Raw genomic sequence first — 16,257 nt, 5'->3', positions numbered from 1 at the left:
CCGACGCCGAAAGTCCCTCCTCAGCCTCGCCGGGCGGCGGGAAACGCCGCTCTTCCGGTCTGTCGTAGGCAGGACGTAGATGCGGCGAGCACAGATTTCTGGGTAATGTAGTTGGTACCCTGCATCGACGAGGCGATGGGCGTCTTGCCGGTTTGTCCTGGCAACCGCAAAGCCGCCCGGGGCGGAGGCCGATTGGAGGAGAAAGATAAGGGAGAAATACGGTCCAGGAGTGCCAAAGCTCCTCTTAAAGGGGACGCACCCATATTTCTGTGGTCACCTGGGACAGAGCCACGTCCTCAGAGGTCTCCAGCACGTGATCCAGTCTTTTAATCCTGAGTGAGCTGCTTCACCTCTCTGAGCTTTGGGGACTGAGATTTATTTACTTATTTGTTTGTTTGTTTTTAAAGATTTTATTTATTTCACAGAGAGACACAGCGCGAGAGAGGGAACACAAGCAGGGGGAGTGGGGGAGGGAGGAGCAGGCTTCCCGCCGAGCAGGGAGCCCGACGCGGGTGGGGCTCGATGCTAAGACCCCGGGATCACGACCCAAAGGCTGACGCGCCCAACGACTGAGCCGCCCAGGCGCCGCGGGGACTGAGCTTTAAATGGAATAGTGCATATGCCTCGCTGGTGGGGCCTTTCGGTAGTATCATGAAATGTTGCTCTAATTCGTTGATTCCCAACTTTAAGCCCCTGACGGGCAGTATCATCATCACCCGTGAACTTACTGAAAATCAAAGTTCTCTGACCCAACCTACACTTTCGGACATGTAAGCCCCGGGGGCAGGGCCCTAGCTTAAGCTTGAGGACTGGAGCTCTCTTGAACAGTCATGACCAGGGCACCTGGGTGGCTCACTCAGTGCTTGGTGGAGAGCCTGCTTCTCCCTCTCCCTCTGCTGCCCCACCTGCTTGTGCATTTTCTCTCTGTCAAATAAACAAAATCTTACAAGTCAGGACTGTCCCCCTTCCTCCCAAATTTAATAACTAAAATGGGAAAATAGTACAACCTACTTCAGGGGAAATGAGATGATAAATACTTAACACAGGGCCTAGTGCTAAATACATACAGGCTGTTGTTATTATTCATCATCACAAAGTTCTCACATGTTTATTCTACAAGGCGGGGGATGGGAGTGTCACTCCAGCAGCAGCTGGGAGATGACTTAGCTATATCCCTTAGGTCACCCAGGAGAGGGCTGATACCTGGTCATTTCCATTATTTGCACAGAGTTCTTGGTTTTGTCTGTGCTATGACATGATGATGAGATGGTTTTGTCTTTGTCTCAGTCTGTCATGGTCACTGAGTGGCCTTGACTGCGGTTGGTGTTCTGTAAACTTGTTTATGTTAGACAGGAGAATCCCAGAGTTTAGAGCTGAGTGCCAGATCGGCTACTAACGCCGTGACCTGGCCCTCGGGATCCCTCTGAGCTCCTATTTCCCTTTCCATTATGACCCTTCCTGTGGAAAATTTCCACCTGTAATACAGAAGGAAATTAGCCCCACACAGAGTTCTAGGAAGCGGGAACATCACACACAAAGCTCTGAGCATGTGAGGATCCTGTGCATTGGGTAACGTGGAAGTGCAGGCTGGGGAGATCTGAGGTCAGGGCCTTGGTGACTGGCCCCCCTGAGAGGCTGGTCAGAGAAGCCTCTCAGAGGAGAGGAGTTCTGAGTTGGGACAAGCTGAGGGCACAGATATGCCAGAGGGGACATTGTTCTAGAGTGCCCCGCTGCTGGTGAAGCCTGCAGAGATCCCCTTAGTCAGAGGTGACTGGACTGTGGCAGAACCAGGGACCTGGGTCCAGTTTGGGCAGTTGGTGAGGGGCACCCAGAGGCAGATGCAGGCAGAGAACACTCAGGCACACCACGAACATACACAGTTTGGGAGCTGACCCTACAACACCATCATACCCAGATCTACCAAAAATGTATTGGCAGACATGCACAGCCAGAGACACACATACAGGACACAACGTCCTATGCAGATGCACACACAGATACCCACGAAGACAAAGACATAAGAGTTGGGGGTACTGTTATATTTATATCAACTGAAGACACATGCACCCGCAAGACAGACACAGACATAGAAGGACACCCAGACACAAGTCCCACATACATCAAGAACAGTGCTCCCAGGGACACTGTGGGTAACAAGCAGATGCACCCATTGGCACCAATGCATACATGCAGACACCCAGGTACACACTAGGACACACACATGCAGAAAGAGTATGCAGACATCCGCAGAAAGAAAGTCCTGGACACAAGAGAATACAAGAACAACAGAGACAACCACATAGCCAAAAGTAGACTCATGTATACAGCAGCCACACTGACAGACACACGTGTACAAATGGTCATATATAGATAGATACAGCCATCCAGAGAGAGGCACACACACAAAATCTCACTCACTCACACAGACACACATTCACAAAGAAATTCCCTAATGCAGGTAAACAGATCCGTATCCCCAGGAATGTGGTGATAAATGTGTAACATCTGCTTCTGAGAAAAAAGTGCATTTAGATTACAGACGTTCATTACACACTTCACTGATATAAAGGATGTGTAGCATGCAGCTTACAGATGATAATAATATATACAGTGGTCTCTATTGTAAGCTTTGCATAGCCAAATGATTCTCAAAGAATGCTTTCATTAGTTTTTGCTTTAACTCTGATGTGTCAAGATTTGTATAAAATTTCCACATATTTGTATATTGCAACCAAGCAAATCCAATTCTGCGTGTATACGCAATAGAAATGAGGGCATTTTTCTTTCAAAATATACAGTTGACCCTTGAACAACCCAGATTGGAACTGCATGGGTCCATTATATGTGGATTTTTTTTTAAGATTTCATTTATCTATTTGACAGAGAGAGACACAGCGAGAGAGGGAACACAAGCAGGGGGAGTGGGAGAGGGAGAAGCCTACTCCCTGCCGAGCAGAGAGCCCGATGCGGGGCTCGATCCCAGGACTCCAGGACTATGACCTGAGCCGAAGGCAGACGCTTAATGACTGAGCCACCCAGGCGCTCCTGGATTTTTTTTTTATATAGTACAGTACTGTGAATGTATTTTCTCTTCCTTATGATTTTCTTTTTTTTAAGATTCTATTTATTTTATTTGAGAGAGAGAGAGCACAAACGGGCAGGGAGGGGCAGAGGCGGAGGGAGAAGCAGACTTCCCGCTGAGCAGTGTGCCCCAAGCGGGGCTCCATCCCAGGACCCTGAGATCATGACCTGAGCCAAAGGCTGACACTTAACCGACTGAGCCACCCAGGTGCCTCCCTGATGTTTTTCTTAATAACATTTTATTTTCTCTAGCTTACTTTATTATAAGGATACAGGAGGTAACATACAAGATATGTTAATCAACTGTTTATGTTCTCGGTAAGGCTTTTAGTCAATAGTAAACTATTATTAGTTAAGTTTTAGGAGAGTCAGAGTTTACATACGAATTTTCAACTTTAGGTTGGCACACCTAACCCTCGTGTTGTTCAAGGTCAGCTGTAGGGTTATAGGTTTATAAGCAACTTTATTGATAATAACCAAGAACCTGAGACCACCCACAGAGCTATCAATGGAGACATGCCTAAATAAATTATATGGCCACAAAACAGAAGAAAACACAGCAATGAAAACTACTGCTTCATGCGACAGTGCAGATGAATCTCCTAGAAAAAGACAGTGAGTGACAGCGATACGAGTCAGGGACAAAGTATTACGTGCTGTAACCTTGTAGAAAGGTTAAAAAACAGGTGAAACTAATATATGGTGAGAAAGGACAATGGTCATCTTTGTGCAGGGCTGTTGAGAACGTCCTGTGACTTTGTATGAGTCGGGTTTATATGCGTGTTGACAGGCAAATACTCGTCAAGCCACACACTTAAGATTTGTCCATTTTATCTTTTTATCTATATAGAAAAAAAGCTAAATAAATACAATGCACAACCCATAGCATAAAAAAGAGCATAGCAAAGGGCACCTGGGTGGCTCAGTCGTTAAGCGTCTGCCTTGGGCTCAGGTCATGATCCCAGGGTCCTGGGATCGAGCCCCGCATCGGGCTCCCTGCTCCGCGGGAAGCCTGCTTCTCGCTCTCCCACTCCCCCTGCTTGTGTTCCCTCTCTCGCTGTGTCTCTGTCAAATAAATAAATAAAATCTTTTAAAAAATAAAACATTACAGAAATATTTGAAACAGGTCTTGAAAAACACACCTGTTATAATCATTTTTTAAAAGACTTAAAAGCTCGATCCTAGGACCCCGGGATCATGACCTGAGCCGAAGGCAGATGCTTAACGACTGAGCCACCCAGGTGCCCCCCACACCTGTTATAATCATTAAAAAATAACACATGAACACATGTGAATCTTGTATTTATATCAGAAAAAAATAATTTCAACGGAGAAAGCATCACCAAAAAGATAAAATATGTATGTAATTTGTAATACTGACTCAAATTACATAAACTGTTTCAGAATAACAAGGGTAAAGATACCAGTTCATGAATATATCAAGCATTTTTATATCAGCCATCTCAGAAATTATTTTTTTTTGCTAAATAATGATATCCCTATATATTCTTTTTAAGATTTTATTTATTTGAGAGAGAGAGAAAACAAATAGGGAGGAGGGGCAGAGGGAGGCGTCCCCTGTAATATTTTAGATGTGTATCTTGTATCCATGCTATGGTTGGATATTTTTTTAAAGATTTTATGTATTTGTTTGACACAGAAAGAAAGAGAGCGAGCGAGCACAAGCAGGGGGAGCAACAGGCAGAGGGAGGAGGGAGAAGCAGGCTTCCTGCTGAGCAGGGAGCCCAATGCAGGACGCAATCCCAGGACCCTGGGATCATGACCCGAGCCGAAGGCAGACACCCAACTGACTGAGCCACCCAGGCGCCCCCCAAAATCTCCACTTTCTTAAACCCTCCTACAAATCACTGAGCACAAGCCCAGAGCCTGGAAGACATCCTAACACCCTTTTATTGAGTGTTGCACATTTCCAAGAGTGCGCTATCCCCCCTGCAGTGCACCAATACACCTCACTCTCTTCCACTACAGGTATCAGGTGCATTTCTGGTGCCAGAGGGCGCTGGCGCCAACTACCCATAAACCCGAACACTTCTCTGAATTCTAGGCTTGCACATCCAGCTACATATCAATGCCTCCTCTTAGATGTCTGGTAGAAATCTCAAAACAACTGAGCACAAAACCCAATTCCTCATCTCGCCCTACCCCGCTGCACCCTTCCCACCTTAGCCACAGTGGCTGGGCTCTGGTTCCCGCACCAGACCACACTCATCAGTCTTGCGTCGTGACACACGCTGTTACTTTGCAGATGCTCTCCAACTCTAACCCTGCCTGAGAGTCCTGCATCCTTCCAGGGTTGGCTTTGTTTTGTGTGCTTTAGTCCAATGTCCATCTTCCCATTTTATATAAGAACACGGAACTCCAGGGACGAGTGACAGGACCAAAGTCATGTGGCCGGGATGGGCACGGTGCAGACAGGCTGGAATCCCAACGAATTGCAACTCCGAGCTCTTAGCCCTTAGGCCACTCTACCCCCTCCACACCTGTCCTCACATGCCCGTTTCGATCCTTCTCTCATGTTTCCAGGATTCCCAGACACATTGGTGTCAAAGCAAGGGTTCCTTGATTCCGCCTGTTTAATGTATTTTCTATGAGAGCTCAGGGCAGGGCCCATGTCTCAGCCCTCCACGTGCCCTAACTGCCCGTGGCATGCCATGACTGAAGCACGCGGTATCATCCTTCTTGCCCACACGGTAGCAAGCTCAATAGCTAGGCTCTCTGAACACGTAAGGGGAGGCTGGATGGTGGGAAATGGGAGATGAGGGAACAAACCTCAGTCCTTCCTCCGCTGGACAACATGTCACAACTGCTTTGCGACAAACACAGGCCCAGGCCTCTGAATGTGCTGCACTGTACCAAAGAGCTCCCAGGTGGGGAAGGAAACATCCTCTGTAGAGTGTTTCTTCAACCCTTATAGCTACAGCCACTGGTCTGTGCAGGAAGGATGGAGGAGGAAGGAGCCCCTGGAAGGCAACTCTCTTTCCCAAGCGATAGGAAACTATATATGGTGCCATTTAATAATTAGAAGTGTTGTGACTACTGACTCACTGAGAAATGCATGAATGAGAAGTGTGGCAGAGCGCCACAGAATGGTTTTGGCCCACAGCGCGGATGCAACACTATGCCTGTGGTCATTGACAAGGCTCTGAGGAAGACTCAAAGTGAGAATGATTATATTTATATTAAAAATTGCTGGGGCGCCTGGGGGGCTCAGTCGTTAAGTGTCTGCCTTCAGCTCAGGTCATGATCCCAGGGTCCTGGGATCGAGCCCCGCATCGGGCTCCCTGCTCGGCGGGAAGCCTGCTTCTCCCTCTCCCACTCCCTCTGCTTGTGTTCCTGCTCTCGCTCTGTCAAATAAATAAATAAAATCTTTAAAAAAATTGCACAATTTTTTTTTATCATGAGGGAACAATGATCACCTCATATAGTTCAGCATCTGTCCTCAAAGACAGTCCCAAAGGAAGGAGATATTCCCTAATGCCCTGCCTGATGAGAGCACAAAGGAAGTAAGTCCACAGGGGGTAAACGTGAAAGTACGTGCACCTGCACTCATTCAGCTTCATCCCTCAGGTAAATTCCAGTCACTTTTCTTTTCTTTTTTTTTTTTTAAATTTTATTTATTTATTTGAGAGAGAGAGAATGAGAGATAGAAACACGAGAGGGAAGAGGGTCAGAGGGAGAAGCAGGCTCCTCGCCGAGCAGGGAGCCCGATGCGGGACTTGATCCCGGGACTCCAGGATCATGACCTGAGCCGAAGGCAGTCGCTTAACCGACTGAGCCACCCAGGCGCCCCCCAGTCACTTTTCTTTATAACAACACTTGACACATTCTCGTAAGATTAAACAATGAGATTCCTTATCTGTTTTTTTTTTTCTCCAGAGTTTATCATGAATTTAACTGGAATGTGTGGTTTACTGTTTTAGCCCTAATCTGACCCCGGAAAAGTACTGAGGTGGACCTGGAGAAGTCCCTCAAGAGATTTAAAAAAGTGAAAAACCCAGTCAGAGGAAAGGTTTAAGACTCACCTGGGAAGACTACATAGCTACATGAGTAGCATCATGCCTCAGAGAAAATAAAGAAAAATGCAAATCTGGATCAAGGAAAAGTGAGCAGACTGGATGTTTAAAATGACATGAAGAAAAGGCTTGTTTTTTTTTAATCGAAGATTTCGCTCAGCACTCTTACTCAACATAGTGCTGACATCCTAGCTGGAGCAATTAGGCAAGACAAAGAAATTAAAAGTATCCAAATTGAAAAAGAAAGAAGTAAAACTGTCATTATTTGCAGATGATATATTCTTATATTGAAAATCCAGGGACATCTGGGTGGCTCAGTTGGTTAAGCATCTTCCTTCAGCTCGGGTCATGATCCCAGGGTCCTGGGACTGAGTCCTGCATCGGGCTCCTTCCTCAGCAGGGAGCCTGCTTCTCCCTCTGCCTGCCCCTGCTTGTGCTCTCTACCTCTGACAAATAAATAAATAAAGTATTTAAAAAAGGAAAAAAAAAAAAGAAAATCCAAAAGACTCAAATAAAAACTGTTGGATCTAATCAGTGAATTCAGTAAAGTTGCTGGATATGAAATTTATACACTCAAATCATTTTCGTTTCTATACAATAACAATGAAACATCTGGGGGGGAAAACCTATCTCATTCAAAGTAGCATCAAAAACAACAAAATACCTAGGAGTGAATTTAACCAAGGAAGTGAAAGATCTGTGCAATGAAAAATATAAGATTCTGTTGGAAGAAATGAGACACAAATGGAAGGATATCTTGTGTTCATAGATTAGAAAAAATAATAGTTAAAATGTCCATGCCATGCAAAGCTATCTACAGATTCAACACAATCCCTATCAAAATTCCAATGGCGCTTTTCACAGGAATAGAAGAAACAATCTTAAAATTTGTATGGAACTGCAAGACCCCTAATAGCCAAAACAATCATGAGAAAGAACAGGTAGCATCACATTTCCTGATTTCGACTATATTAGAAAGCTATTGTAACCCAAACAGTATAGTATTGGCTAAAAATAGACCAACGGAACAGAATAAAGAGACACAATTAAAACCCCACATATACAGTCAGCTAGTATTTGATGAGAGCCAAGGATATCAAATGGGGAAAAGACAGTCTCTCCAACAAACGGTGTTGGAAAACTGGATAATTCCATGCAGAAAAATGAAATTGGATCCCTATCTTACACCACTCACAAAAATTACCTTGAAATGGATCAAAGACTTAAACATAGACCTGATGCTATAAAACTCTTAGAAGAAAACAAGGGAAGCTCCAAGACAGTAGTTTTGGCAATGATTTTTTGGATATGATACCAAAGGCACAAACAAAAGAAAAAAATCAACAAGTCGGACTATATCAAACTTAAAATCTTCTGCGTTGCAAAAGAAACAATTAAAAAAAAATAAAAAGGCAACCTATGGAATAGGAGAGAATATTTGCAAACCATGTTACCAGATAAGGGGCTAATACCCAAAATTTTATAAAGAACTCATGTAAGTCAATAACAAAAAAACCAATCTGATTAACCCGTGGGCAGAGGAACTATACAAACATCTTTCCAAAGACATCCAAATGGCCAACAGGTACAAGAAAAGGTGCTCAGTATCACTAATCATCAGGGAAATGCAAATGAAAACCACAATGAGATTATCACCTCACACTTGTCAGAAAGGCGAGTATCAAGAAGATGAGAGATATATGTCAGCAAATATGTGGAGAAAAGGGAACATTTGTGTACCATTGGTAGGACTGTTAACTGGTCCAGTCATTTTGGAAAATATGGAGGTTCTTCAAAAAACTAAAAATAGGGGCTACCTTCTGGGGTCCCCTCCCTCCTTGGAGCTTTGTACTATCACTTTGCTATCACTCAATGAACCTTGCTTTTGCTGCCCACCAAAAATAAATAAATAAATAAATAAATAAATAAATAAATAAATAAATAAATAAATAAATAAATTTAAAAAAAGGGGTGCCTGGGTGGCTCAGTCAGTTAAGCATCTAACTTTGGTTCAGGTCTGGGCTCTCTGCTCAGTGGGGAGCCTGCTTCTCCCTCTGCCTTCCGCTCCCCCTGCTTGTGCTCACTCTCTCTCTCTCAAATAAATAAGGAAATAACCTTAAAAAAAATTAAAACCAAACTACCATATGGTTCAATAATCCCACTTCTGGGTATATACATATCCAAACGAAATGAAAACAGGATCTCAGAGATATCTGCACTCTCATGTTTATTGTAGCATTGTACGCAAGAGACAAGATATGGTAACAACTTAAGTGTCCATCAAAGGATAAAGAAGATGTGGCATATATACAACGGAATATTATTCAGTCCTTTGAGATGCTCTGAGAAAAAAGGAAATGCTGTCATTTACGACAATAAGGATGGCCCTTAAGGACATTATGCTAAGTGAGATAAGTCAAACACAGAAAGACAAATACTATATATTTTTATATGTGGAATAGAACTGAACTCAAATGAGAGTGGAATGATGGTTACCAAAGGCTTGGGTGGGGGGATGTTGTTTAAGGGTACATACTTGCAACTAGTATATAAATAAATCCTGAAGATCTAAGACACAGTAAAGGGATTGCAAGGAACAAAACTATATTAAAAACATGAAACTTGGCAAGAGACTAGATCTTAACTGTTCCTACCACTAGGAACACAGGATACCACTAGGATATAGGAGTTAATGCTACAATGGCAATCATATTGCAATATAAATTCATCAAATCAATGTTGTACACCTTAAACTCACATGATTTTATATGTCAATTATATCTCAATGAAGAATAAATAAGTGAATAAATAACTGAAGCCTTAACTAAATGGTCTTAAATGGTGCAGAAAATGTACCCATTCATATATATGTCCTTAGCCCCTTACATATGAAATAATTTTAGGTGACAATATTTTTAGTGTTCTAATTTCTTTTAAATGCTTCATAAATTATGACTTCACATTTATCACAAAGACTAAATGACCCTTACTAGTTGAGTCTGTTTTTTAACAAAGAAGGATTTCGATAAATATTTGTTTAGATGCTGTCAAGTATCCAGCTCTCCTGTCACAGAATGGCAGTGAATGTATATTAAGTCAGGTGAAGGGATGAGGCCCCTTTGCTCCCACCTGCCACCCCAAACAAAAACAACTGAAAACAAATTGTCATGGGTTTGTAGGGAAACCTGAAAGAAACCATGAATGCATTCCTTTTTCTGTTACATCGACTTCTTTTCTTCCTCCTCCCTTATGCCTTTTCTCTTTTTTAAAAATAGTCCATGATTGCTTTTCAGCGCATACTAACACTGAGCTGTAGCTGAAGGTTTTGAAACTGCACAATAACCACTAGTTTCCTCTCCTTTTTAAATTCTCATTTGTAGAGTAAGGTCCAAGCTGAGTCAACTTCCAAAAGGACCCTTTAGAAGACAGTAAGTGATGATCTGCTTCAGAAGATTTTCTCACAACGATGACACTTACAGGGTTTCTCTTTGGTATAATTTCTCAGATGCCGAGCAAGAGGTTTCCTCTGGCAAACATTTTCCTCAGGAGTTACATTCTCCCCAGTATGAGTTCTCTGGTACTGACCGAGTTAAGTCCACTTGCAAAAGGCTTTCCCACATCTCTTACACTCACAGGGTTTCTCCCCAGTATGAACACTTAGGGGGTGCGTGAGGGATGAACGAAAGCTGAAAGTGTGTTCACATTCACTGTATCCACAAGGTTTTCCCCACCGTGACTCCTCGTGTAGAGTTAGGGAAGAGCGGTCACAAGAGGCTCTCAGATCTTTATACTCAAAGGATTTTACCCCAGTGCGGTTGCTATTAATGCCAGAAATAAAAATGGTGAATGAAGGCCTTCCCACATCACTGCACTCAGGCCTTCTCTCCTGGGAAAACCCTACATGATGAGTGAGAAAACAGCTGTCACCAAAGGTTTACCCACATACTTTGTACTTGAAGAGACTTTCTCTTGGGTGGGGGAAATTATTTTGGACAAAAGCAGAGCTGTCCCAGACTTTCCCACATTCCTTGCATTCACAAGGCCTCTCCCATTGTGAATCTGCTGGTGCTGCATGAGGTCTGACCTGCAGCTGAAGGCCTTCCCACACTTGGAAGTACTCCCCTGGCTTCACTCAATGTAAATCCTCCCCTGGCTTCGCTCAATGTAAATCCTGCCCTCTCAAGAAAGGTTTTCTCACATTCGCTGTGGTCACAGGCTTCCCTCAGCATGATCTGCTGATGTCGAAACCACGCCAACATTTGTTAAACTTCCACTTGTAGAAATTCTGCCCATAGACCGTGGAAGCTTTCTGTGGCCCATGTGAGTGGTTCATGGAAAGCACCCCCCTCCCCGAGAGACTCACTCTCATGAAAGTCCTGAATGCAGATTAGCTGTTCCCACACCAATGTGCTTAGAGCTCACCTTCCTGGGAAGACTCTCCTTGTGGGAAAGTGTCCCAGGGTCAGGTGCCTTTCCTGCATTTCCAATGGCCCTTGTTCCCCGGTTCACCACAACCAAGAGTCCCTTGAGATGCTCTGAGTCAATCAACCCTGGAGGGAGGCTGCCTCCAACAAATAGAAGGCTTATGGTCTCGGGTTGTGCTTTCTTGCCTAAAGGAAATCTGATACACAAAAGGCCTCCCCACACTCAGGACCCCTGTGTGGTTTCTCCCTGCTGCGAGCAGCCTGGTGCTGGATAAGTCCAGAGCTGACCACAAAGTTCTTCCCACCCTCCCTGCAAGTAGAAGCCTTCTCCAACACATGGGATCTGCAGATCTTCACAAATGAGGCCTGGCTCCCTTCCTTTCTGAAGAAACTTTCTCAACTCTGCGGCTTCTGCATCTGGTCAAGGTTTATACTACACCAGAAGTCTCTCCTGCTGCTCAGATGGTGTTCCCTGTGGCTCAGCCAGGTGCAAAGATGTCTTTCAAGACTGGGTCACACATATCACAGGGATGAACCTTTCGGGTGGAAGGACCTGCCTTGGGAGTTCCCATCTGTGACACTCACAGAAACACCCCGCTTAGAATGCGCAGCCTCATCCTTCACTCCATGCCATCAACCTGAAGGAAGATAAATGCGGGTTAAGTTCAAGTTTAATTGGTGGCAACTGGCAGGCCATAACACATGCTGTGGGATACAACCAGGAACGAGTCCGTGGGGCTGCATGCAGAACACGGGAGTAGAATCAGGATGAGAAAGGGAAGCTGTGCGCTGCAGGCCTCTAAAGGTCAGAGAATGAAGAAGACCTCACGGGGAGAGGGTACAAGGACGGAGTGCAGTATGAGGAGGGGCAGGGTCTCCAAATCACTCCTCTGCCAATGGTCTCCCAGCAAGGCCTCATTCCTTGTGATAGGTGAGTGCTGTGCAAAAGGGTCTGTCCAGGGCCAGGAGAATCTGGCTGGCACGGAATACTTAGTTTTCAAGGAAAACTGAAGGATGTGAGCACAACTCATGACATGTTAAATGAAAGCCAATGCTGCAGAGTACCAAGAAAAGAAATGACATGGAGATGGCGGGCAGGGGGAAGAACTAACAGGTAACTGAGATCAGAGTAGAAATGACAGTGGGCAAAGCATCCAAATGGGGAAAGAAAAGGGGGATGAGGTCAGCCACGGGTACTGGCATCAGAATACTAGGAGATACAACAGGGGTTGCTGGTATAATGTGAAGCCAGCCCTGAGGCGACCGTCCCCATGGCTTCCACTCACCAGGGCCAGGCCTCCTCCAGATCTGCTTTGCTGTAGCTGGAGCTGTGTTTACCTTCTCAGGCACCCTGGGCTCCCCTCCGGCTCCATGTGGGTAACAACATGGGACCTGGAAACGGCGAGTCCTAAAGGGAAAGAAGAGCTGCTGAGTGGCTGGCAGCACCCCAGAGCAATGCTCTCCACAGAAAAGATTAAATATTTTAAGAATCTTAGAAAAGTGTCTTGCAGGAACAGCTCACTGTTCTTCACAAGGAATGACCACGTTGGTGCCTGCAATTCCTGGAACAGTCAGGCCCCAGGAAAAGTCAACTAGAAGAAGGGGTAAGAATGTGGGCAGAGACCAGGGGTTTGGACAGATACCCAGTCAAGGTGTGGCCAGGCCATCTGGGATCTGTTGGGCAGACCCCAAGACTCCTGACCCCCAAATCCTTCATTTCAAAGCTTTGGGAGAGGAGAGGTTGGGGCTGCTGCAGAAGAGGAGCTAGTGCCCACTGTCCAGCCCTGGGACCCACCACCTACTCCAGGAAGCCAAGGAAAGGGGTTGTGCCATGAGAGTACTGTCAGACAGACAGCTGCCATTTGGGAAAAAAGGGGAAGAACAAAACTCAGCCCAGGAAATTGGGACTCATACCTATCCTCTGGTATCCATGTCCTTGTAAGTCCTTCCAGCTGAATGTGGGCTGAACCTAAAACTTCTTTTTAATGAACAGAATATGGCAAAAATGATAGGATGTCACTTCTGAAAATAAATTATGAAAATACCAGCTTCTACGTTGGATGCTGTCTCTTGCTCATGCTGGTGGAAATCAGCTGCCTTGTTGTGATCTGCTTATATGGAGAAGACAACATGGCAAGACCCTGAGGGAGGGCTCTAGCCAAAGGCCAGCAAGAAAATGACTAATTAGTCCAACAGCCTCCGACTCAGGGGCATGACCTTGAAAGGAGATTCACCTCCAGTTGAGCCTTCAGATGAGACAGCAAACTTGGACAGCTTGACAGCAAGGTTATGAAAGACCTTGAGCCTAGAGGTACCCAAGTACGATATGCCTGATTCTTGACCCACAGAAACTGAGATAATAAGTGTTTGTCTTCATCCCACTGAGCTTTGGGATAACTTGCCACGTAGCAACAGATAACTAAAGCAGGGCCTTACCCAGTGAGGACACAAGTGCAAAGTTCTCCAGCATCACATCACGGTACAGGAGTCTCTGAGCTTCCTCAAGGAGCTCCCACTCCTCCCGGGAGAAGTACACGAACACATCCTCGAAGGTCACACAGCCCTGTCACGACGGGGGACAGTTGAGCCCACAGGCCACAGGGGTCACCTGTCTGTCCACTCACACAACCACCCCTGGTCCCTCTCCTCCTAGCCTCCCACCTCAGAGCAGATATCAGGCCTTGGTACCACCAGCGCCTGCTCTCTCCTGTCTCTCTGATCTCTGTGTGCGGCCTGGAGCCAGGCAGGTGGGCAGATAAATACTGTGTAAGCTGCGGGTCTTCCACGAAGGGCACCAAACTCTCTAGCTGGCCAGTTCTCCCGGTGTCCTTCAGACCATGCCTCCCAGACAAAAGCAAACTTGGGCTCAGCCTTCTTCCATAAGCCCCCAGTACTAGGGCCTTAAAACTCGCAGGTCACATTCCTCCCGAGTCTCCCTACCTCCTCCCTCACTTCCAGTCTCCACTCTGTAGCCAGGGGAAGCCTGCTGAACGAAATCTGTGTCAAACCACCTCCGTCCTCAGCTCCAAACTTCCAGAAGAGAGGCCCAGCATCCGCGGCTGCCATTCCACTGCTCTCTATTCCCCTTAAGACGCCATGGAGACCCTGCTCACTCCCAACTCAATCTCACCTCCAAGCACTGGCACATGCCTGTTCCCGTGACTCGGTCACCCTTCCACTGGCCGCCCTGATCGGGAACATACCCATGTAATACCTGACCTGGGCTCCGGATGCGCGGCCAGAAGTGACCTCCTCCAGGGACTCCACGACCGAGAAAACGTGAGATAACAGTCCCACCACCACCATCCGCCATAAGGAGGAACGGTGACCATGAGGGTGAGACGTGGCGGGGGATGGCGGGGAGGAGGCTGGGTGACCCTCCACTCACCTGCGCCGTATTCATCCGTGCTGCCGCCCCTGCCACGCCAGGGGTCCGGTTGGGCTGAGCAGGGCCCGAGGGTCGGGCGACCAGGGTGCGTCCCGAGGGCTCAGCTGGGGCGGGGTCGCCTGCGGCTGCGTGTCGCGCTCCGAGCTTCGCTGTAAGATGGTGTGAGATGCTCACAAGGCCCCGGCCGCCGCTTTCGGGGGCCCGGGCGACGGAGCGCGGGGACCTCAGGGAAGGTGCAGAGCCGGCGGCGCCCGTCCCACAGCCGGGCACAGTCTCGGGGAGATGGGGCCGACGCCGGGGCGTCACGGCTCGCCCAGGGCGCGGAGGCGGTCCCCGCCACGTCAGTCTCCTGCCCCGCGCGGCCCGGACTGGCCCGGTGCGCGCTCCAGTCCACGTGGTCGTGGCCCGACCAGCCGCCGCTCACCAAGGGATGCGCTCCTGCGCCGCGGACGGAAGTCCCGCCCCGGCGCACAGGAAACTCCCCTCCCCGGCGGTCTGCGGCCCGTCGCTCGGGGCGGAAGCGCCTAGCCCCCGCTTCTGGGTAATGTAGTGTAAGCGCGCCGGCGCCCCGGCGCGTGCGCCAGTCCCGTCTTCACGGCGACGACAAGGGTCAGCCGGAGCGCGCGGGGAAATAAGTAGAGCCAGGTTTCCCCGTGAAGAGAAGCACCCCAGTTCCCGCGGGCGAGGCGCGGAGCCCCGCCCCCAGAAGCCAGGCGTCGCAGGACCGGGGGACCTCTGCGGCCCGCCCCGACCCGGATGCGGGAAACTGCGGCGGCGGCTCAGCGCTGCAGTAAGGCATCCTGCCGCTGCTCCCAGGTTCGGGAACCGGGGCTCTACCGAGACTAGAACGGGAGCTAGGTCGCTCGGGGGATTTAAAGTGCCTTTCACGTGGTTAGTTCTCATTAAGTAACTAGGAGTTGGCATTAACATACCCTGCTGGGGTTGGCGAGGTCGGGCTTGCCTCTTTGCAGGATCCTTGGCATTATCGAAACAATCTACAATGACTTCTTGACCGGAAAGTAGCCTCACAGGTACTGATTAAAAATTTCACATAAAAGCACAGATTGAACTATTTGGCTTATTTAGTTATTTCTTAAACAGCGTGGCAGGAGAGTTTCTTAAACTACAGGGAGGCAAGTTGCCCAACACATGCATTACTACAGGGCACAGGATTCAGATCTCGGCAGCATCATGACTAGCAGCTGTCAGGGTTAAGTGGAGAGTGGAGCTGATATGGTCTCAATTTTGTGACATGACCTGTCATCTAGTTCACAGTAACCAGGACCTTCGTCACCTCGTCCTGCCCTTCTGATGCTGAGGGCAGGTAGGC

At 47.3% G+C, this 16,257-nt stretch overlaps 1 protein-coding gene across 1 annotated transcript; it reads right to left on the bottom strand.

Annotated features, from left to right (window-relative positions):
* Positions 1-9,327: 9,327 nt before the first annotated feature.
* LOC113936255 (zinc finger protein 28 homolog) lies at positions 9,328-15,910 on the bottom strand. Its single transcript, XM_027619313.2, has 5 exons — positions 15,889-15,910; positions 14,928-15,346; positions 13,976-14,102; positions 12,826-12,947; positions 9,328-12,177 (listed from the first exon to the last, which is right to left on the bottom strand). The coding sequence occupies exons 1-4, from the start codon at positions 15,908-15,910 to the stop codon at positions 12,874-12,876; spliced, it is 642 nt and encodes a 213-aa protein (XP_027475114.1). The 3' UTR covers positions 9,328-12,177; positions 12,826-12,873.
* Between the last annotated feature and the right edge of the window lie 347 nt (positions 15,911-16,257).

The sequence above is a fragment of the Zalophus californianus genome, chromosome 17, assembly GCF_009762305.2.
Source record: "Zalophus californianus isolate mZalCal1 chromosome 17, mZalCal1.pri.v2, whole genome shotgun sequence".
In the NCBI taxonomy this organism is placed as follows: Eukaryota; Metazoa; Chordata; class Mammalia; order Carnivora; family Otariidae; genus Zalophus; species Zalophus californianus.
The sequence above is the reverse complement of the archived record's forward strand: the minus strand, read 5'-3'. Positions and strand labels throughout refer to the sequence as shown.